The following is a 24,353-nucleotide window of genomic DNA, read 5'->3' as shown; positions in this document are numbered from 1 at the left end:
ACATTAAAAGCAACTACACGGAGTAGACATATAATGGACAAAGACAAACCCATGGATTATACCATGCACTCGACCAAAACGAAGGTAAGATTCTTCTTTGGTGGTAAAAACAAAAAAGCAAAATAACATACTTCAGCCATCCGACATCACCCTGTGGGATGTTGAAATATTACCACAGCCAACGGTGCCACTCTATCATGAATGGAGCCCCTAATTCCAAGCTACGTATTCTTCCATCTTTTGATCATAGCATGTTGACAAGATGAGACACCAAAATCCAAAATGGAATTTGCAATATCAAAATACAAAAGAACAGGCCAGCAAATATACCCTCTGCAAACAAATAATGTTAAAAAATTGCCAGAAAATGCACATAGCTGGCTACCAAAACTTTACCCAGCACCACCCAAACGAAAAAGAACCTAGGTAGGACTTAGGAGATGGACAATAGTGACATCTTCACTAGATGTTACTGAGAAGCTTTTTATTTCATACCCACTACATTGAATGTTTTGTGAAGTCTATTTACCAATGTCTATGCCACATATTTAAATACTTAATTAGCCAGAAAGTAAAACAAAATGAGCCAAGCAATCCAGTCCAAAGTTTATGACCCCACCCCATCCCAGAGGGGAGATAAGAACTTCAAGGATTCACTTAGCATAGCTATAGTTACAACTTACAAGGATGACAAAACACAATGCCCTATATGTAAATTTACAAAGATACACCATTCTGCAACTAGTTTAATTAGATTTTGATTGAGCTGATAGTCTCGATAAGGTTGTTCCAGGAACCATTTGTTGTATGGATATTTGATGTATAGAACTTGCAGCAAATGTTGGTACAGTTAAATTTTCAGTAAAGCTTTTTAGGTCTGCCCCTAACTCTTTTAGATACTTCAATCAAAATTAAATCACTCCTCCATAATGAAGCATCCAAAGGGCTCCACTAAACATGGTCATGCCACCTCAAATGACTTTCTCGTAACTTATCATGTACCGGAGCTACTCCCAAACCAACTCTAATAAAATCATTCCTTACTTTATCCTTCCTAGTTTTACCACTTATCCATCTCAACATCCTCAACTCCGCTAGACTAAGTTTATCCATATGATGCTTCTTAACTGCCCAAATTCCGCACATACATTATAGTCAGTCATATGACTGTCCTATACAATTTTCCTTTAAGTTTAAAGGAATACGTCAATCGCACAACACCCTAGACACACCTCTCTACTTCATCCATCCTATTTAATTCTTTATGTAATATCATCCTCTATATCACCTTCTTTATTTATGATTGAGCCCAAATACCTAAAATAATCACTTTGTGGAACATCCCTATCATCAATTGGCACCACCTCATTATCCTTCCTCATGTGACTAAAGTTACAAACCATATACTCCGTCTTCATTCTACTTATCTTAAAACCTTTTGATTTTGGTTTTGTAAGCCTTAAACCATTAGGTGAATAAAAATCCCATTATCCACCAAGGATTGTTTCAGTCACTGAAACTTTGTCATTCGAACACATTGTACAAGGGGCAAGGAGTGTAAATTTGACAGAGGCTCTTTTGCAATTAGTGGATGCATCCGGCAAAATTCACAATACATTGAAAGTATAGCTCCCCATTCCTTCTAACTTAGATGCATATCGGTAAGCGGCAACATACTGTATAAAATGCTCTCCACCAGAATTCTAACATACAAAGGCCAATCCAAATGTAGAATAAGGAAACCAAGAAATATAACAGTGTGCACTACAAGAGTTAAGAAAAACACAATCAGTTTAAGGCAAAACCATATAAAACCAAACTATGAGAACAAAAATAAATAGGAAAACTAAAGAAGTTGGCATACCAAAACACTATAGTAACTGGCAGAAAGAGGAGCACACTGTATGCAATCACATGGAACCCAGAGAAGATCACTCCCAGTATCCAATGCAACAAGAAAGGAAACATTTGGAGTCCCTACGTCAATCCATGTATAATGTAACCTGTTACATACAGAAAAAGAAATCTGAGATGAAGAAATAAGATAGAAGCAAAAGACAAGAATTTTGACAGAGAAAATATCAGTTTCAAGTTTCAACTGCAAAACAGTAGAAATAGAGGGAACTGAGGGGAGTGAAGTATAATAATGCATGCTATTGTCAGATCCCAAACTCAGTAGAGTCTTGACAAAGAGAAGAGTTGGTATGTTCAGCAGTTCCTTCCCGGCTACTCCATTCATTACCATAAAAAAAATTTACCTTGCGGTTTTATTTTCAGATGCTCCATAACAGGTTCACCCACGGTCCTATTTTACATCATGTCTTCCCTCTTGCAATCAGCAGGAGATTTCTGAAGTTTATTTTTGGATGAACAACCAGAAAAGCAACAGGAGGCAAAAAAGAGAAATATTGTCATCAGTTGTTTCTTTGTTGCTTCTTAACCTTCAAACAATTGTAAAAGAGAGGAATTACAGAGCTCCACCGGTCATTATTTCGGGTCCTCTGTGGTTAATACAACTTCATTGTGTGTAGGATAGCATTCCCCAGCTGATTATAGAGGCCAAAGCAATCCAAAACACATCAGGAAGAAAGAAGAAGGACTGCTTTTGGTCACCAATTAACTCAAGATTTTCCACAGAATTCCACCACTATGTCACAGATTGATATCCATTCAGAACATTCTCCATTACTGATATAAATTAACATAACTTCGTAAACCATTAGTCCCATTTAAGACGTGATTCATAATATTTCTAGCACCAACAACATTATGCTAAAGAGGTAGTTTTGACATAAACAAAGTCAGCCTAAAATAAAGGGGCAGAAATGATTTCTAAACTTCTACTTCTAAAAGCAAGATAGCTCAAACTAGGAACATGAAACAAGTAACAGTAGGAAATAGGTCAAAGACACTAAAATGGCCTTAGCACAAAGCCAACTCAAAACACAAATATTTAGCCCAATATATCACAAATTATTATCCAAAAAAAAGAAACCAACAACCACCACCACCACCTAAGAGCAATTATTTACACTTCAATCCTACAAGTTTCCATGAACCAGGCGAGCTCATACACGACCCTACATGCCCATAGTAAATGAACTCCTTTCTATGGTTCCTGCTCTGCATCAATAGCCTATCAACATTGAGAATGATTTTCCATGTGGAGAGAAAAATTATCTGGTGAAGCATTGATGGACAATGGACCCAAACTGTAATGTTTTCTTATTATTACGTGGCTCCTGCAGCTTGCTTGCTTGTTGCTTTCACCGCGTATTATCTGGTTTAGGGTTCAAACTTCACAGAGCTGCGAAGAGTGCGTAAAGATTGCATAGGACCCTCGTAAAAAGGTTCGTCTGTGCAATGTCCGATCCGCTCGAAGATACCAGCTAAAATTTTGCAAATGGTTTTGTTCCCAAAGATCCGTAGGGCAAACTAAGCTCATTGAAAGGTAGAAACACCATTTCTTACGGATTTTTTTTTTTTTTTCATTTTTAGCTAAAAAATGCGCACGACATGAATCCATTGTCTAACAAAATCCTAGAACCCAAGCTTCAACAGAAAAATGAGCAAATCCACTCACCATGCAAGCTCATCTCCAAAAGCCATCGTAGTGCTCCCCTCAGCCGGAAATAGCAACTGATGCCGTGGCCCGAGCTTCATCCTCTGCCTCTGCAAATCGTTGTTAGCAAGCAACTGATAGTAATCAACACTCCCCCGCCTAGGCCATGAACTAGAGAACTCTCCATTTCTACGAACCCGTAAAGCCATCGCTTCCTCAGAGAAACGATGAATGAGCTTCGAAGAAAATGTAAGAGCGAGAGAGCAGCCAACTAGCATAAATGCAACTAACAGAAAAAGTAGAAACCGATTCGCCATGACTTTAGTATCCCCCGAGAAGGAACTGGTAAAGTAAAACCTATCTAAATCAGAACACAGAAGAGCTAGGGTTGTCGAAGTAAAATATCCAGGGCTTCAAGGTTTCCCTTCATATGAAATTGAAAGATTAGCTCACATTCATAGATCTAATGCATAGATCTAGTGTTCTTGGAAGCCAAGGTTTCAAATTTCAGGCAATGCTCTTCTCGAACCTCCTTCAAACCTTTTCTCTGAAAGATCAAAGTGAGAGAGAGAGAGAGAGAAACAAACAAAGATAAAGCTGCCGAACTATCAAGGCCTTCAGGAAGCGTATGGTAGTATTGTACAGTGTTTTAGTAGCGGTTATAGACTGCGGCTCTCCTGGGCAGTGAGCGCACAACGCACCACCTCGATTCCTCGATTACTTCTACTGTATCCCACCCACGCACTGAGGCCGAGAAGGTGTATCCGTTGATTCGCTCTGCATTGGTCCGATTCGACCGGTCTGAACCACTTTTTCAAATCGAGAAAAAAAAATTTTAATTTCCATCAATATTAGTTACGATATGATACCACTATGGACTGGATCGGACAGTTTTACCCCGGGTTTTGATACCGATCCGAGATCGATACCTCAAACCCTCTCGAGAACCGGGATTAGAACCTTGCTGTTGCTGGGATCCTCGTAATCCTAGTATTTTTAGGTACGCGTGAGAATGCAACGGAAACGTAATTAATTAATTGATTTGTTAATTAAAATAATAGTAAAGATAATCGAGTAAGGTTTGTCACCAGGTGTGACGTGTCAACGAAAAGAACTATTAAAGATGATGAAGCTTTACGGTGGGTGGGGCCTAGGGCCTACATCTCATACACTCTGCCGCTTCTTCCGCTTTGTTGTGATTGAAATTTGAAGAGATCTATGGCGAGTCCCGGTCGCGTCCGACAAGTGGGACCACCCTTTTTAAACCGAAAGTTTCGGTATGGGGCTTTTTCTCAGGGAGGTTGGAACCTGGATCCCCAGCGTAACAGGATGGGACGTGGTGGTGGGAAGTGGGGACTGGGAACCGTCAACTAAAGAAGAGGACGCGTGTGCAGTAGTCGTCGTCTTCCGAGGACGACTGACCCCGACCGTTTTATCAAACTTTTTGTCTTTAATTAATTAATGGGTAATTTACAGTGTCACCCCTGAAAATACCAATATTAGGGAGACACTCCCTCTCTTTCACTAAATTGGACTCGAATCCCTTGCCGTCATTCTCCGTTAAATAAAAATTTGAAAGGACATTTTTACCCTTTTAATGAAAACAAATAATAAATCATATATTTACCTGTTATTTCTCACTGAGTGTCTGTAACAGTAGCTACCATTGGCGTCCGTAACAACAGCCACCATCGGCGGTTCCAACTTCTTCTTCTTCTTCTTCTTCTCTCTCTCTCTCTCTCTCTCTCTCTCTCTCTCTCTCTGTGAACCTCAAGGCCGACTATCCCTACGATCGAATCTGGGTGACCTCGGCAACAGCTTTGGTCATGGAGGCCAGTAGTTGTGGGTTCTTTAAATGAGGAATAGGTTTTTAGAGGGAGATTTTCATAGGTTAAAGAGAGCTTTTTAGAGAAAGGAGATCGGGAGTTAAGAGAGTTTCAGAGGGGGAGTTCGTTGAGTCAGTACCTACAACCATACGAGGCATGAAGCCATTGTGGATCGATGCAATTTCACTGCCGGTAAGTCCATTGAAGAGCCCGTCCAGGTCTCCATTGCCGGTATTTGGATCGATGAGGCCGGATCTGTCCGTGGCGGATATGGAGCAGAGGCGGCCACGGCGATGGAGAAGGTTTGGCGCCTTCACCGGAAGGGGTTGCAGCCGCCGATTGACTACTCTGAATTTCTTCTCCAACTCAGTGACTCTCGCGGCGGATATGAGCAGAGGCGGCGGTGGCGGAAGGGATCTTCAATCGATTTTGGGAATTCAACCATTAAGGGCAATTTTGGTATTTCCCTATTTTTAAGGGCAAAATGGTATTTAAGAAAAATTTGATTTGCTAATGTCAGCATTTTTAATATATTTTGTAACGATGACTGACGGCAAGGGGTCCGAGTCCAATTTGGTGAAAGAGAGGGGGTGTCCCTCTAATATTGGCATTCTTCAGGGGGTGGCGCTGTAAATTACCCTTAATTAATTAATTGATTAAGGGCGAGTGGTAGCAGTACGTACGTATTGCAATCTTATTTTTGCTTTATTTTAATATTAATCGTCCATTTAATATTAGATTAATCTAAATCATCTATTAGTTTTTTAAATTGCAACTAATTCCTAGTTTTTAGGGTGGAGAGATGACGGACGTGGTTACTTAACTTGTCTAATTTTTTTTTATATAAATAAAAAATAAAAATCCAATATAAATAGACTCCTCCTTCGATTCTACTGGGAAATCTCAATCTCTCTCTCTCTCTCTCTCTCTCTCTCTCTCTCTCTCTCTCTTGCTTTGTTCTCAAAATAGGATGAGGTAAGAAAAAAATCAACATAATTATTTTCAGGTACTGAGCATATGAGAGACATGGCCACACATATCCAAATACCATATTTATATATTAATCATCAGAGAAGGGATTTGGACAGTAAAGCTTGCATGTATGGCAGAGGACAAATTTGAATTTATAAAATAAACAAAGCTCTTGAATATCTAGGATTTTATTATTACTACTTGGGTAGATATTATTAACCTATGAGAATTTACCATGGATGCAAATCTTCAGTGAGATTGATAAACAAAACTTCAACTACACTGGAGAGCGCTGAAAAAGGAAGAAGAAAGAATGAACGACCTTGAAGAAGAAGCAAGAAGAGAGAGAGAGAGGATCGAGATTTCTAAGCGGAATCAAAGGAGGAGTCCGTTTATATTGGGATTTTTATTATTTATTTATTTAAATATTAATAAATATGTTAATCAAGCTAATAGAGTTGTAACTGTTTACAATTCTATTATTTAAATAAATAAATAATAAAATTCCCAATATGAGGGGATGACTCCTTTGATTTCGCTTAGAAATCTCGATCCTCTCTTTCTCTCTCTTTGCTTTTTCTTCAAAGCCGTTCCTTCTTTCTTCTTCCTTTTTCAGCTCTCTCCAATCTAGTTAAAATTTTGCTTACTAATTTCACTGGAGATTTGCATCTATGATAAATTCTCATAGGTTAATAATATCTACCCAAGAAATAATAATAAAATCCTAGATATTCAAGAGCTTTGTTTACTTTATAATTTCAATTTTTTCCTCTGCCATACATGCAAGTTTTACTGTCCAAATCCCTTCCCTGATGATTATATACGTAAAGATGGTATTTGGATATATGTGGTCAAGTCTCTCATATGCTTGGTGCCTAAAAATAGTTATGTTGATTTTTTCTTATTTCATCCTATTTTGAGAGCAAAGCAAGAGAGAGAGAGAGAGAGAGAAATGATGATGATGGCGGCTATAGAAAGAAGGAATGGCGTAAGAAGAAGCAAGGAGAGAGAGAATTATATTGGATTTTTTATTTTTTATTTATTTATTTATATAAAAAAAAATAGACAAGTTAAGTACCACCCTAAAAACTAGGAATCAGTTACAATATAAAAACCTAATAGATGATTTAGATTAATCTAATATTAAATGGACGGTTAATATTAAAAAAAAGTGAAAATAAGATTGCAATACGGACGTCCTGCTGCCACTCACCCATTAATTATTACTAGTTTATTTGGTTACTAAGGCTCAAAACTAAGACCTCAGATGCGATACTCTATAGAATCCGGATCACCTATTCGTATGTGTATACTAGATGTGCTGTTAGGTGATGACATTTTTCACACATTAAATGAGTATATGGAAGGATATTTGTGAAAAATTAAAATACATACAATTAGCCAACCTTACTGATTACATATTAGGGAGTGCATAGAGGGGCATTTATGAAAGGTCAAAGGACAGATACAATTAGCTAACCTTATGCATAGTTGATTAAATTCCATGGAATCTAACAGCCCAAACAAAAGTCATTTTGAGCCTTAGGGGAAGTGAATTATTTCATTTCTGCAGCCAAGTAGTTACAATCTAGGTAGCAGTTAAATTTTGTTTCCATTTTGGGAGGGGCCATGTAGATTTTCACATAGTTTAATAATTTAGGATTCGGCTCATCTCTTGAGCAGTGATTGCCCAAGTCTTGCCAATAGCTACCTAGACGGTCGTCATATGTCCAGGCGATGATCCAACGGTGCCCAATTCTTTGTTCTCCATGTCTCTGTCGACGCCTCATTGGGCGCTGTTGAATCATCACTTGAACACATAGCAATCACCAAAATAGCAATGGGTCAACCTGGGAATCACCGCTAAGGAGAAGAGCCGGGATGGCATAATTTATACATGCATAATAATAAGACAAAAATATAAGTAAACTTGATTCCTATATGCCCACTTTAAATGGCAACCATCCACCCCACCCCATTTTAATCCTGCTTGTGGTATTGTAGATCAAGGCCAACTTGATTTGTTTTAACTGTAGGCTAAGTAGAAGGGATGGCAGATAAGGGAGATCTAAAGCGATTCCTAGGATTCGCAAAACTTGCTGCAGAGCATCAATGCTCGCTTGTGTCCATGGAGCTCCTCTCCTTTAATTTTTGAAGTTTACTAGATCTTGCTAATGTTATTTTTTGCCAAAAGGGTTCTGATGATGATGTTATTTTGCTCGTCGGATGGGGAAAGAGTGGTGGGGGACCTCCTAGTTACTTGCTCATCCCTCCTAAGAAATATATCCTATATGTGAAACTAAAGCTCGAACAGAATTATTAATTGAAGAAAATACCACTTCACGACCCCATAAAGATAAGCTTCCCTTGATGATTCACAAAATTTTGCCACGTAATAAAAAACAATTCTGACCATTGGATAGACAAGTGGACAGTTCGGATAATCCACTAGTCAAATTTCAAACTCAATTTCAATCATATTCTCCTCCATGTATCTCCATGCACTCCGATAACGATAATGCATTTCCCACAGTCCTTGACTTTCATTGAAATTAATTATTCAAAGATCAACCCAAAATACAAATACAAGACTTCTACATCTTCTCCTCCACATAATTGATCTCTAGTAAATATGGAAACAGACTAAACAGTCAAGAATACAAAAAAGAATGAATGAGACCACCTCACCTAAACAGAGACACACCTACAGAGAACAAATTCTTGACTATGTACAACAAAACTGTGCAAAAAATAATAATAATAATAATAATAAAAATAAAAATAAAATCCTTGTTGTTTGCTATATCTTTACTTCAAACTTAAAATTACAATTAGAACGCACAATCACCCCTTGCCATTACGGTCACTATTTGTTGGACCACTGGAATTCAATTTCCAGGTTTCGGGACAGCCCGCTTTTGCTTTGTGGAAGGAGGGCATACTCTCCAGCAACTGCTCCAAGCATCACAACCCGATCAATCTGGATAGTTACTTTTCCAAAAGAGCTCTGCCATGTAATGGATGGAACTGGAAGTCAGTAACCAATACAAGCAATACAAGAAAAAGATGCAAGAAAACCCTGGGGAAGGAAGGTGGATGTGCACTTCCTTCACGAGTCACTGACCTTTCCGATTTTGCTTTTATTCTTGCACGATATATGAAGCTTCTGCCCTTTTGGAGGACTATCAAATGCCCATGTAAAGCTTTCATCCCACTCAGGAGTAGGACCAGTTGATACAATCTGACAAGCAAGCAGGCAAACTTAGCTTTGTAAATGTAATCGCGAATTTGGTGTTATTTACCATTACATACAGAGAAGTAAATGTATGAAAATCTGTGATATTTATTTTTCCAGACAGTAAAATGGAGGGTCTCCAGCATCTTCTGGCAAATGGCAAATACTTTTTAAGTAATCACAATGTATTCAGTCGTAGCACTTGAGGCCAGTATTCCAAAACTTGGGTACTGTTACATGCTGGTGGGTCCCATGGTCATTTTTTGCATTCTGGGGAAAGATTAGGAAACTGGTGTATCATTCAATCTATCTGCTTATTTTAGGGCTTAAGTAGTTTGATCTCCAGAATGATCCTTCCATTTAAGGGTTTTAACAAGCCCAAGTTATCTAACTTTAGTTTACTAATAAAAACCTTATCTTAAGATAATTACCTGTACTAGATTTAACCACTCTACACTCACAAGTGGGGATGTGAGAACAAGCTTGGATCTCATTGTAACTACTATGTTCCCATATACAACAGACAAGAAATGTGGTTGATGGTCCAGTGAAAAGTCCGCAGACCATATGATAATCACCCACCCAGGAAGATTTTTGGCACCAAGAGATTTCTGAAGCTGTTAAGCATGACTAAATTAGGTCCATCCCCATGCATGTGGGCCACATGGACCAGCACCAATAAACCATTATTATGGTTCACTCCACCTAAACTACTATTTATTATGTTATAATTTACACCAGGTGTAAGCTTACATAGGCTCTTCCAGTAAAATACAATCAAACCAGTATAACTTCATGATTTAAATATCAGTTTGAGAATGCAGGTAATGGTGTAATCAGTGTTAGTTCCTACAACAGTCAATAACAATTCAGTCAGCAAGTCCCATCTTGGAAATGAAAACGTATAAATGGGTTTGCATGTATCTAACCTTGGTTTGCCTTGGAGGAGTGTTGCCTAGCGTGAGCTTACAGTAGACACTAGGGTTCCCCACTGACTGCTTCAAATTGTTACCACGCTTTATAATTACCACTAAGGTCCCAGGCAAACACTGCAAAAGGAGTTCTGCCTTCTCCTGAAAGCGAGGTGGGCCAGACTGGATCAAATATTGGAGCAAAGGTATTGCCTCTGCAGCAGCAACTGATTGAGCCTGGGAGACTTCAACTGGGCATGCTGACCAAGCTTGCCTGAGAAGGAAAAGTGAATCCAGGGCCGCCTCCTGGGTTGCCTCAGACCCTGTCTTGAGTGATGTAACCAAATGAGGAATACTGAGTGTGGCAGCCTCAGTAGCTCTCAAACGTGGCAGGTTACTAAAGAGTGCATTTAGAGCCTTCAGATATTCCTCGTTCACACTTCCAGTGGCCACTAAATCATTCTGAATAGCAGCTGCAAGACACCAATTGAACATCAGAAAAGTAAACAGAAATCTTGTAAAAAACAAGTAACAATTACTTCAGAGGATATGCCCAGGTCTCATGTTACAAGATACATCCATCAACTATTCATGCCTCCCTAATTCTATTTTGCAATTTTCTACTAAAGGATACAGAAGTAATTATCACTTTATTAACTTTTAAAACTTGAGAATGACTGCCCAGGGTTACAAATAAATGCAAAGAGTACAACAGTCTCTGCTTTTGTTCAATTTCTTCCCCGAAAGGTAAGGGGACATAAAGGATGGTATAGTGAACTGCAGGTCAGGATCCAAGGATAACTCAAGACTACCAAAAATATAAAAATTCAAAGTCTCATGGAATTTACACATTTTATTCTCCTCGCCATATAAGAAAGGAGAGGAAAAGCCATTTTCAATAATTTATTTAAAAAGAAGATGACTTCAACTTAGATATTTTCTGCGAGGCTCAATGTACATCTGCTAAGCTTATAGAGCTATTATAAAATTTACCCAAGAACCATCTAAAAATGGAAGGAGATAGGAAGATTCTTGATTATTTGGTCCTTATCTTCTTTTTTCTAACAATGCAGGTTGAAGGTGGCCAGCCAGCACAGCTGATAAGGAGCTCAGTTGTAGCTACTTGCGAGGTCTTGGGATCGAATCTGGCCTCCAACCCCCTGAGGGGTTCTTAAAAAATATCAGGTTCAATAATAGTAGAGATACAAAATTAATGATGTATGGTGCAGAATGCTGGGCTTAAGAAGCATCAAGTAGATAAGCTCAGCGTAGTGGAGATGAGGATGCTGAGATGGATGAGTGGTAAAACTAAGAAGGATAAATTAAGGAATGATCATAATAGAGATGACTTGAGAGTAGCTCTGATACATGATAAGCTACAAGAAAGTCATTTGAGGTGACATGGCCATGTTCAACGGAAGCCTTTGGATGCTCCACTACGGAGGAGTGATTTGATTCAGATTGAAGGAACTAAAAGAGCTAGGAGCAGACCTAAAACGATATTAGGAGAAGTGGTGAGGAAATACATGCATAGGTTAGACCTTGTATCAAGTATGACATCGAATAAAGCTGGTTGGAGGGCAAGGATCTATGTATCCAACCCCATTTAGTTGGGATAAGGCTGAGTTGTTGTTGTCGTTTTTGTAATAAAAAGATACAAAAGTGGTAGTCTGGACTTATCCTGATTAAATGAAATCAGATTCGAACAAATCCAATTTTATAGCAGCAGAAGATATCACTGATTCATTAGACCTAGTAGTAATACAATAAATTGTTTTCACCCACCAAAAAAGTAAAAGATATCTTTCACTTGGACACTTTATGCAGTTAGGCATCTAAGCTAACTCTGTGTGGTCAACCAGAAAGGGCCAACTCCATGTTTTCAATCATAAGGTTATTCATACACTCCATAGCATTAACATGCAGAAAGCTATCTTAAGTTGTCTAAACTTCTAACATATTGAGCTCATACAAGGTGCAAACAGCAAAGAAAACATTCTCTATTCAGTAATGTACATTTAATAAAGGTGCACTACCAGTGTGGATACCGCAAAGACAGAGCAAGAGAAAGAAAAAACATGAATAAGATGCACATTTCTGTGACAACATTCCGCTGAGAACCTGAAACACGATTTGCATGACGGTTCATGCCAATCGTGGCCAGCAATGCCTGAACTAAGACAGAAAATAGATAAAATATCTGTTTGTAGCTCCGTTGCAAGTTGGAGTGAATATTGGTAGAAGGCTATTTTATTTACAGGATATGTCAATCCTGCCAGGGTGGCTAATGTGCTTTTCATATATAAGCATAGTATATTTTGCAGACAGCAGTTACAAGAAAGGAAAACAAATAAAGTTAGAAAAATAAAATACGTATTTATTATTTAAAAAAAAATCAAACATTACAATTAATGCCAACAGCCAAAACCGATGCCTGAGCTAAGACAGCCAGAAGACTCTAGGAACAAGGAACAAATAGAAGAACAAAAATTATTGTAGTATGCATCAATGATAGAATGAAAATGTTCAATGCCCACCTACATAAAATGGAATTATCAAGTAGAATTCATGTATGATAAATAGATGAGGTAACGCTTTCTGTCTGAAGAAAATGATGATGCTAGAGTAAGACAAACTGCATAGTGCATACTCAGTAGGAAATCATGTTTATTGTTCTAGATAACTTTCTAGCAGTATTATAAGACACAGAAAGCAAGTCAGCCAATGACGAAGAGCAGTACATTTTATTTTTATCCAATATCACATGCATTAATCAGAAAATACCAGTGAGATATGCTCCTGGAACCAAGAGAAAGAGGTTGACAAATGCAAGAAAGGAAGGAGACAAACCAGTTAGAGCAGACACGGTTTCGCTGGAGGCATACTCCTGAATGGTATGGTTAGAGAAGAGAAGTTTAATGAACATCGCTGCTTGAACTGATGTATCTGGATCACTATCATTGAAGAGGTCCAGTACAACCTGAACTCCCCCAGCTTCTGCTACTGCTCTTTTATTTGCCCGGTTGTACATTACTAGGTTTTGCAAGGCACAAATAGCTACCACTTTCATTTCTTCTGAAGGTTGGTCTTCGAGCAGATTTACTAGGGCTCTACAAGCTGAAACAGAATCTGTAGTCCGAGCAAGACTCTCATTCTGAAACAGATCACCAAGAGCTAGGGTAGCCAATAACCTTGCCTGCTGAGCTTGGGTTTGTGGATCTAAAAGGTACTGGGACAGAGGTGAAATCACAGACTTAGCAGCTTTTGTTTCCCTAATTTTAACATTGTTCAGCAATACCTCCAGCAGTCTTGCTGCAGTTTCCTCACATTGATGAGACCTGAGGAGTTCCACAAGTGCCTCTACAGCACCACTTTCAGCCATTGCTTCAGCACTAGTTCCATCATCACTTTCCAACACAAGCAGAGCATTTAATGCACCAATCACTGTGCTTTCTGTGCCTGATCGAAGCAACTTTACCAACACTGCAACAGGTACTTCCAGATAAAATTCAGAGCTGAACTGCAGGATACTGCCTAAAACAGAAGAAGCAGATTCCCACAAGGCATGTGGCAATGGAGGATCGGTTTGTAAAATGACTTTCGACAACTCATTGACACCACCCTCCTTTGCAATTTCATTTGGCCACGTTAATGCAATACTCACAAGAGCTTTCATAGCCCTCTGTTGTAGAACGGGAACACCAGACCCCAGAACACGTATGAGTGGGCCAATTGCCTGCTGTGTTATTGAGTCCTTCTGAAGATGTTCTTCCAATAGCAAATGTGAGAGAAGTTCAGCTGCCAGCTTTTGCACAGGGGGTGTTGGAGAATCCAATAAGGGGATAAGAGGGTAAACAGTTTGGCGAGGACTCAGGTTATAGTCAGCATGGCACTGGGGATGCTCCAAAATATTAACAAGAACCTGTAAAGCACTACGCTGTCCATCTTGCCTAAACTCAGGTCTTGACAGCAACACAAAAAGGGGCTCAACCACTTTGGCCGCTGAAGGACCCTTCGCAATGGTGGTATTATTGGTCAGTATCCGAAGCAGTTCTGAAAGTACAGCACAGAGAAAATCAGGCGCTTCAGGGAGGATATCGAGTATGCTCTCAATAACCCCAGCTTTCACCATTTCCACCTTACAAGCAGGCCGATCTTTCCCCAACTTCACAAGAGCTTTTGAGATTGCCTCATGAAGTGTGTAGTTTCTACCAAAAAGAAGTCCAACAAGGGGAATGACAGCACCATGTGCAGCAACTAGTTCTGCCAAATTCTCATCATCCAATAGTTTATCCAGTGCACGGACAACTGAATGATGAGCATGACTGAACTCAGTCACGAGGAGAGACACAAGAGGCTCAACACAGCGAGCTGCAGCCATTGTAGATCTAATTCTTGTATTTCCAAAAAGGACACAACATAACTCAGCAGCATCTCCTTTCAGTTCCATTGAACAATTCGATGAAAGAATTCTGCAAAGAACATCCACTGCATTCATTTCAACATCTGCAACAGCTAGGGCTCTTGATGGACTTTCACATAGTAACCTAACCAATGCAGCAATAGCAGCATGTTGCTCCCTCTCGATGCCAGTGTTGAGAATCTCCACCAGAGGCTGAACAGCTTGTCGAGAAGTTTCTGCATTTTTTATATGGTCTGACAAAAATAGGCTCTCCAAGGCTTTAGAAGCACTGTACCTAGCCCCTCTTCCACCAAGGCGTAAAACAGCAACCAACTGATTGACAGCACCAAATGCAGCTTCATGTTTTCGTATTTCAGCACTGCCAAACAGGATCCCTAATAAATCTGTAGCAGCTTCTTCTGTTGCATCTTGTGGGCCAAGAGAGAGATACTTGGTCAGTGCTTCTAAAGCGCCTGATTCTACCATTACAATCTTGTTCGGAGGACTATCTTTTGCAAGCTGAGTCAGGAGTCCAAGAGCCAGAAAGGGTGCCCCTGGTCGATCTGGAATTGGTTTTAGCAGATCAACAAGAAGAGGCATCGCTTTCCGAGAAGTAGCACCAACTCTAATGTCATCAACTCTAAACAACCTCTCCAAAGCTACTTGCTCAGGATTGCGGAGCAAAGCAAACTCCTCTGATAGTTCCAAAAGATCACATATATCAGCATCTGCACAGCCAAGTAAAGAAATAAGTCCACCTGCTGCCCCTGAATTTGCGACGGCCAGAAGAGTCCCTCTGCTACCATTACAGACAAGACTCGCCACTGCTTGTGCTGCAAAATATCTGTTTGCTGACTCCTCTGATCTCAACAAACTTGCAACTACAGGTATTGAGCACATGGTTGCAGGTGCTCGAATGATATCTCTGTCTTGGAACAGTATTGCAAGCAGTAAAGCACAAACCCATGTACTGGCATCTTCTCTAAAATCACCCTGCAGAAATTATATGCACAGAAGGTAAATATGAGCTTCAACAATGGTAGCTGCATAAATGGTATGTAGCAGGACTGACCATGCAAAGCGAAACAACAACAATAAATAGTTTGCCATGCCAATGCACAGATAATAGCATCTACAAATTATGACCTATTCACGAGTAAATCCATAATTCAGAGGTTCCAAAACAGAGTACTGAACCTCAGAAATTATATTTGAAATACCTGAGTAGCTTGAGACAAACATTGAGAAATCCTCTCGGTAAGAACTTCAACTGCTTCAGCCTCCATAATAGCAATTTTACTCCTGCCATCATGGCAAGCAAGTACAGAAAGCATCCATATGGCTAAATTGTCACTAGAAATGACTGCTATGGTATTTTCAGACTCTCCTTCTCTGGTTTGTTCTTTAGCATGCGTGTAAATGCTTATCTGTTCATTGTTTTCATTGTTACCCGGGAGAGTAAATCCAGATGATTGCCCTAATCTGAGCATTTCAACAAGGGATTGGATGAGATAAACACATGAGTTTGATTCGTTTAGGGATTCAATTACTCTTTGATGATGAACTTTGGCAGCACAAATAAGAAGTGCAGTTCCTCCAACTTTAATTTTGGAGTTTTTCGAATTGATGACCCTTCTAGCAATTGATGATACACACCCCAAGCTACTTGCAATTGCATCTCCAAGGACAACAGGTTGATCTCTGCAAAGCCTTGACAAAATTTCTATAGCTTTTTCCTGCAACAAGGGTGTTGCATCAGCTATACATGAAACTATTGGGGCTATGGTGTGAGGAAATTCAGCAAGGACAGCCCATGAAGGTTTGATATGCTCGTTGCTTCCTTGGGATCTAGACAACAAAGCAAGAGCATCAAGCACTTCTGATGTGGCAACAGATTCAACACTAGCAGATTCCAGGAGAGCAACTAATGCAAGAACTGTTCCAGCTCGATTGACACAATCAGACAGTACATGATCAACCGAGCGACATTGGAGGAGACGAGCAATAGCTGCTGCAGCATGGGTTTTTCCATCAACTGTGCCTTCTCGCAACACCCTAGTAGCAGGTAAAATAAGTTCTTCAGAAAATGCTTTCTCTGAAACTTCATTATCCAAAAGAAGATTAGCCAAAGCCCTTGTTGCTTGTTCTGCAACTTCAAGAACCACAGAATTAGCAAGAACAACTAATGGAGACAATGCATCCCTAGCAACAGAAGCCACATCCCGGTTTTGTTTAATTGAAAGAAAAATAGAAGCTAGGCAGCATGATGATTCTACTAAGATATTTTCAGAATCCACATTTAACAGCTTCATGGCCGACCAAAGAGCCTTAACTGCAATATTACTCTCACGCAAATCCTTCCGGAGATGGAAGAGACCAGCTAGAGCTGAGGCAGACTTTGCTTGAGTCTCTTCCTTTGTTGAAGTCAAAATTTTAATCATTGTTTCGATCGCATCATTGGCAGCACTGCCTTCATGCAATATGTCCTTAAGGGGGGCCACAGAAAGCAAACTTTTAAGAGCATCCAAAACATAGACCTTTGATTCAGGAAGATCACTAGTCAATAAGGCTGTAAGCTGGCTGATTGTCCCTGTATCTGATTTATGGATAAGATGGTTCAATGTTCTTGCTGCAATCTCTTTCCCGTTCTGGCTGCCGTTCTTCAATAGCCATAACAAAGCAGGCACAGCATCAGCACTTTCAACACATGCCCGTATATCTTCACTGTGGTTGCAGAGGTTTCCAAGGATTGTTGCAGCATCTTCCTTGGCTCTTGCAGACCCTGTCTCTAGAATTTGAACAAGTGGAGGTATGCCTCCAGCAGCAGTAATGGCCCATTTACTTTCATCATTCTCGTTTGATAAAAGGCAAAGTAGAGCAACTGCACATTCCTGCTGTTGCTCAGATGAAAGGCCAAGAAGAGATATCAACAGTTGAACTCCCTCACGGCTCTGAAGTGCACGCCATAGACTGTCTTCTTTGTTGCAAAGTATCAGAAGGGATCTAATCAGCTCATCCTGAACCTCATTGGTTGCCATTGTGATTAAACCAACAAGTAGACGCTTTGCTTCAGAGTTTGCAAGTTTCTTGGAGAGGATAGGATTCCCATACAAACTTGCCAGAGCTTCAATGGTGCGTTCCTGCACAAGAAATGGTAACCTAGGTTTGAACTGATTAACCAATATCTTCTCAATAATTCGAGGGTTTGATGCTCTAATCATTTCTGCAGTGTTATCATAAATCATAAGAGCTGAAGCTAAAGCCCCTAATGTGTCAGCAATCTGTGCAGGTGATGTGCATGACTCAAGACTTTCTCCAAGGCTTGAGATGACATACGACAAACCACCAGAGATATTCGCTAGAGCACACATTGCATTCTCCTGCAATGCTTGTGCATACTCGCCTTGCATGAATTCTTTTGATGGAGCTATTGTAGCATTTATTAAAGCAGGAATCCCATTAGAATTAGCAATCTCCCGTCTCGCTTCTTTGCATTGAACAGATAAAGATTTTAAAGCACCTGCAGCTTCTGCTCTGACAGAGGCTTCATTACCAGGCACCAAAAGCTTGAGTAATTGCTTAGTAGCTTCAGCAGCCAAGACCCTTGAACAAACAGATGCATCTTCCATCATCATACATGCAAGAAGAAAGCAAACATTAGCTTGAGTACTTGACTGTCCACTTTTGAGCAACTTCACAAGAATATCCACTCCTCCAGCTTCAATTGTTGACAACCAAAATCCTTCAGTGCAGCTGGACAGGTTTCTCAAAGCCCCAGTTAGGAGGTTATCAACTAAGTTCCCAGCCTTGAGACCGTTTTTCAGTTGCTCCCAAAGCACAGGAACAACTCCTTCAGTTGAGAATATCTTTGATCCGACATGATCCCCGGCTCCACCTTGAGAGACAGCATGGATAGCTTTTGCAGCAGCAATTTGACCTTCTGCTGAGCTGGAACGGAGAAGACCAAGCAGCGGTGGAATGCATCCCCCTAGCAAGACTTTCACCCTTAGTTCCTCCTCCTTACAAAGAGATCCTAAAACGGTAGCAGCCTGCAACTTCACACCCAGTGATCCAGATCTGAGAAGAGAAACAAGTATTGGAACTGCCTGAGAGTGGGATCCAACAGCACTGAAGGCATTGTCACGTGTATCTACAAGGTCCAGCAACTGCTTCAATGAACTCTCTTTCTCCTGTGCAGTCGATGAACTCCTGCGCAACTGCTCAATGCATTGGGCGACACTTGCTAATGTCCCATCTGGGTCCTCCATACTGGTGGTTCTGTCCCTGCAGTTGAATTCGAGTAAGACCTTGTATTTACAATTATCATAAGTTTTAATATGAGTGTCCCCACCCTGCCAACCCCGTTCCCCCCCCCCCCAAAAAAAAAAAAAATTCTAACTGTTGCAAACTAAAGTTCATTTCTTCCAGTTATCTCTGGGAAGGAAATAAACTATGGCTTATCAAAAAGCAGAGCTGTAGATTTATCACAGCCTTTCCAACAGAATATACTATTCTCAAAAATTTTAAGATTCATTCTTTCCAATCTTAATTATAGAAGAGACATCATAAACAACCAGAAATAATAGTAACCATGGCATTGGTGAATCAGAATGCATTAATTTATTCAAGAATCTTCCACTTAGATTTGAAATTTGATCCAGCTTCCACTGAAATTATGGAAAAGGAAACCCAATTGCAATTTAGATCAAAACCTAGTCAAATCCAAGACTACGCCCAGTCTCTGGATTTAGTTCCACTTTATACTGTAGAAAAAGCTACAGAAGCCTCCTTTTTTTTCCTGTCATCTCATCAGGGTCATTCAAAACATATCATCAGTTGCAACTAAGTACTGGTAGATGAAATATTTTTCTCTCCTCTAACATTTACCCTATTATTGAAGTAGGATTTATCCATTTATGTTCTCTTCTCTAGAGCTGCTTCTGTTAATGCTTCAGTCTAGACCACATCACCACTTTTGATTTTTAGGGCTCAAAAAATTTCTCCTGGAATTTATCTGGCAAATCGCAACACAAGTAACTAACTGTTCCACCAACCCCTCATCAGGCATTTACACTGGAACTCACTCAATTTGAGTTTACCTCTATGCCAGATACAAAATGACATAGTAAGGCAGAGTGGGCTTGCTCATGCTTTTGCCCCAATTCTACTACAGCTTAGCATAGTACATCAACTGCAGAATGGCCCACAATCTAGCTGCGCACATGTACCTTGTGTCCAGACAAAATGGTTGATTTGACAACAGAGAAACAATGTTTCTGCTTATTACCATTCTGAATACGGCTATGACACAGAAGATGAAGTGATTGTATTTAGTAGAAGCTCAGTTCCATATGTCCCGACCCTGTGATTAGATTCGTACAAGTATGCCATTAGAGTCACTAGCCAGAACCGTGTTACAAAAACAGTTTCTTACCTTCTTACCAAATGTGATTGGATTTTGAGTCCTCCCTCCCCTCCCCTCCACACCCTCCCCCCCAAATGTACAGAAATGAGATCAAAAATCATGGGGATTTAGGATTTTTGGATAGATATAAAAATTTATCTGTCTCTTGTTAAATGGAGGGTTTAGGTAAGTTTAGGAAATAATGGTTAGCTCTAGAAAGGCTTCCAGTTTTATAGATTTTGAGCTTCCCCTTCCTCATTCCTCTCCTTCTCCAATCCAAAGCAATGGAATAGCACAAGCATTGCACATACAAGGCCTATGAGATTGATGATCCTTGTATCTCCAATACAGTGTTTGTGTTACACTGAACAGATGAGTATAGCAAGTCTTTTTCTTTCTCTTCTACCATGTATTTAGTATTTATAAAATATGCTAATAGGAATGAACCATGTTGTTAGGTTTAATGATTTATTCAATGTTTTTTGGTAAATCCAGCATTGTTAGTTGAGGAAAACAGCACACTAGCACTGTTGTTTCTTCCTCATGATGTACAAGAAACACGAGCAATTGATTTAGCAGAAATATATCTTTCACACAAGCAATGAGCTGTTCCTGTCAATTGTATGGTGGGAATCCACCTAGCATCAAGATCCTACCAGGATTGACGTAAATCCATCTAACACCAACAAGAAGGTTTAATACCAACACCTCTCCCAAGTGCACCCTTATACAGCAGCATCTCCCTTGGAGACCCACCACACCCTCATCAAATCAAGGTAGCGGCAGGACAGGTTCAGTGTTTTCTATTAGCATCAGTCATGGGATTCTATTTTGCAAATCAAGGTCAGTCCAGGCTCGGATTAAGCAAAACATGCACCATACCCATCCCACTGACATTCCTAACACTGATTTGTATAGATTATAAAAGGGGGTTCTTCATGCTCTTTTAAGCTGCCATTGGTGTTTGATACTAAGATAAGGTTGAATCTGGCTTTCATGACTTAGCAAAAGATTTAGTCTTAGAGTAGCTGCCAAGAGGGACTAATTGTTGTGATTACAACACGCACCAAACCCATCCCACTGCCATTCCTAACCCATTTCTTTAGAGAATGTAATATGGGATTCTTTATGTTTGTCCAAGGCCCCGGTGGTGTTTCTTACTAAGATAACACTGAATCTGGCTTTCATGACTTGGCAAGAGGTTTAGTCTTAGAGTCTAGCTGCCAAGAAGGACTAATTGTTATGATTACTTGGCTCCCATGAAGGAGGTTTTTACCCATGTCCTACATAATTAGGAAAGAGAATGAAGCTCCAGTTTCTCCTTCACGTACTTCTATCATCACATGAAATGACCCAAAAAATACGCTGGACATCCACAAAGGTGCAAGTGGGGATAGAATAACCATTGTGAACGGCATACTTCTCTGATCTCTACATGTGTTCCTAAATTCTATCCCTTTAATTTATTTTAATAAATTATGTCACACACATTCCTTATTAAAAAGAAATGAAGTCGAAAGAAGTGTAGTATTGGGGTGGGAAATCATTTTTACACATTTGGGTTTTGACACGATATTGTCTCGAATTTCCCAGGCAACTAGGTGGTACACAATATGACCACACACCCAGGACTCAAACATGCCATTTTTTATTTACTGTGGAACAGAAACTTGCATCAGTATGATCTGCCAAAAAGGTCATTTAAAGTTGGACATGTAAAGGAGTATTATGGCTGTAGTCTGATGCCACACATTCACTTTTGATAGCTATGAAAATTCTTAGCATCAACCATAAGCATCTAGGCGACATTGAATTTTCCCACAAGTAACACCAAAGATTAATGTACGGAAGTCACAGACCAAAAAAAAAAAATGAAAACTGGCAAAATTATCCAGGAAAATCTATAAATACCTTGAACCCATCCTCATGACCGAGAGAGGAGTTGGAGGCTCTGAATCTTGAAGTTTTGGATCCATATTTCTTTCCTGGAATGACAGGAGAATATTGTGATGGGCAGGTATCAAGTAGCATAAGGTCAGAGAAATCACAAGATATAAGAAGAAGATTCTTACAAAGAAGCATAAGATCAGAGAAAATTTATGGCAGTTGCATCGAAATAGCAAGTGGTAGACTTTCTCTACCATGATGACTATAGCATGTATTAATCACACAAAAACAAAAAAGGCACAATTCTTTTATGATAAATTGACACCAAACGATTCATAGGCTTATGAATTTCAACTGCTAATATTGGTAGAGAAACTAAATGAAACTTGGTTTGCATGTAAGTTCCCATACATAGATATTCACACATGGTTTTTTGATCTCATGGAGCCTTTACTATATAGACTCAGCAGCTAGCAAATAATAACATAACAGAGCAGACTCTTAATGACCAATACTCAAGAGAAAAATCATCATATGCCTGATCATTTCCATAATTTGAACAGAGAGATTAAGAGCATACAGCTTTACATCCTTTTATCACTTAAAAATACAGCATACTACTTTTCAGAGTGCCTAGGGATCTATCCTGGATCTCTTTCCACCAAAGCTCCACTTACTTCTTTTAGAGAGAAACTAAAACTGGAACTGAGGCACTTCAGTTCAGTTTCAATATCCATAAATAGACTGAAACACCCAAAGGGAGCAAAGTAGGATTGCACGTTTCATATTTATACGAATCACCAGTTCATAAAGGCCATATATCATATATGACAGCTCTTCCAATGTACATAGAACAAAATGATGACTAATAAAAACAATTATCAAAGCGGGAACATACCAGATCAGTAGCTCCATGGCTGCTGCCATTGTTGGTAGCAAACCTCCATCCTAGTGTAGTAGCCAGCTTTGCAGCAGTTATAGACCTTCAAATAATTTCTTCTTTTCTCTAGATCTAGTCGAGAGATATCATCAACAAAAGAAACGCCTCCTGCCAAGCCAGTAAGAGGGGGGTGGGGAAAAGAATTTCAGACTTGCAGACTCAGGTAAAATGCTTATTGCTCAATGTAAAGGATCTCAAGACCAGACAAATGAAATCGCTATGAATGATCCATTCGATCACCACACCACAATGGGAATACAAAGCTCAGATCCAAGATTATAGAAACGTATTCCACAGATTGCATTAAATCTGAATCAACTCTGTAGATTGTACTGATTCCCAATCAGTAATCAATAGATCGAATGTTCTCAAACGCAGGCTCTCAACTTTTAAACCGAAAAGAATAATGAATGCAAAAGAACAACACAATTCTCCAAAGAAAACTTCGTACTTTTCACCATTCAAGACAAAATGGACGAGTCACTAACACGATAACTGAATTCTCAGAACAACAAGATCAGTCAAGCTAGTCCATTGACGCAAAACGAAATCTGAGAAATTACCCATCTCAGGTTATAATCCAAAGTAGGCAACCACCAAACACAAATCCAAGCAAGAAAAAGAAACCGAAAGCTTGGAATTAAATCCAATTTCCTCACCTTCTACGAATTCTCTTCAATTCTCTGAAGAAATGAAGGTGAAAGCCTTCAATGCATGGATTTTGTTGCAGAAGAAGAAAATAGAAGGAAGGGGAATAGAAGAGAGGAAGAAGATAGGGAGTGAACTGTGAAGGCTCTGCTTCGTCTGTTCGGACAGAGTATAAAGAGTATTTCCAATTTTTTTTTCCCCGGTTTGGATGGAGACGATAAAAGAAAGAGGTCTCACATTTTAATAATATATAATAACCTAAAAAAGAAAAAGAAAAGTATTTTTCATTTGTTTATGATTTTTGCCTAATTATAAGTTCTATTTCTAACTCTTGGAGAGCGACCTTTTGCTTACGCGAGACCGCCGACAATTTTAAGCGCCAGCTTGGCACTATCTGTCTCTCGGCTCAGCTCATCTCAGCAATTCTCAACCAACGGCCCAACCGGCAAACATTTCTTTTTTTGTTTTTATGTGCAAGCACCAAACGTTCAAATAATTAGGTTTTATTTTTTTTTTTTCAATATTATAATTATTATTTGGGAAAATTACATCCCCTCTTCTGTAGT

The 24,353-nt window shown here is 39.5% G+C and overlaps 2 protein-coding genes across 2 annotated transcripts; both read right to left on the bottom strand.

Annotated features, from left to right (window-relative positions):
• Positions 1–8: 8 nt before the first annotated feature.
• LOC122073474 (aspartic proteinase-like protein 1) lies at positions 9–4,237 on the bottom strand. Its single transcript, XM_042638068.1, has 2 exons — positions 3,584–4,237; positions 9–2,003 (listed from the first exon to the last, which is right to left on the bottom strand). The coding sequence occupies exons 1-2, from the start codon at positions 3,877–3,879 to the stop codon at positions 1,847–1,849; spliced, it is 453 nt and encodes a 150-aa protein (XP_042494002.1). The 5' UTR covers positions 3,880–4,237; the 3' UTR covers positions 9–1,846.
• Positions 4,238–8,883: 4,646 nt separating this feature from the next.
• Positions 8,884–24,005, bottom strand: LOC122073206 (protein CELLULOSE SYNTHASE INTERACTIVE 1-like). The gene is made up of 8 exons (XM_042637745.1): positions 23,799–24,005; positions 23,098–23,247; positions 22,224–22,297; positions 16,129–19,192; positions 13,357–15,901; positions 10,525–10,979; positions 9,485–9,601; positions 8,884–9,367 (listed from the first exon to the last, which is right to left on the bottom strand). Exons 3-8 carry the CDS (start codon positions 22,286–22,288, stop codon positions 9,227–9,229), a joined length of 6,387 nt encoding a protein of 2,128 aa, XP_042493679.1. The 5' UTR covers positions 22,289–22,297; positions 23,098–23,247; positions 23,799–24,005; the 3' UTR covers positions 8,884–9,226.
• Between the last annotated feature and the right edge of the window lie 348 nt (positions 24,006–24,353).

Source organism: Macadamia integrifolia, chromosome 3, assembly GCF_013358625.1.
Source record: "Macadamia integrifolia cultivar HAES 741 chromosome 3, SCU_Mint_v3, whole genome shotgun sequence".
NCBI classification, from domain to species: Eukaryota; Viridiplantae; Streptophyta; class Magnoliopsida; order Proteales; family Proteaceae; genus Macadamia; species Macadamia integrifolia.
Note: the sequence above shows the minus strand (reverse complement) of the source record. Positions and strands in the feature narration are given on the sequence as shown.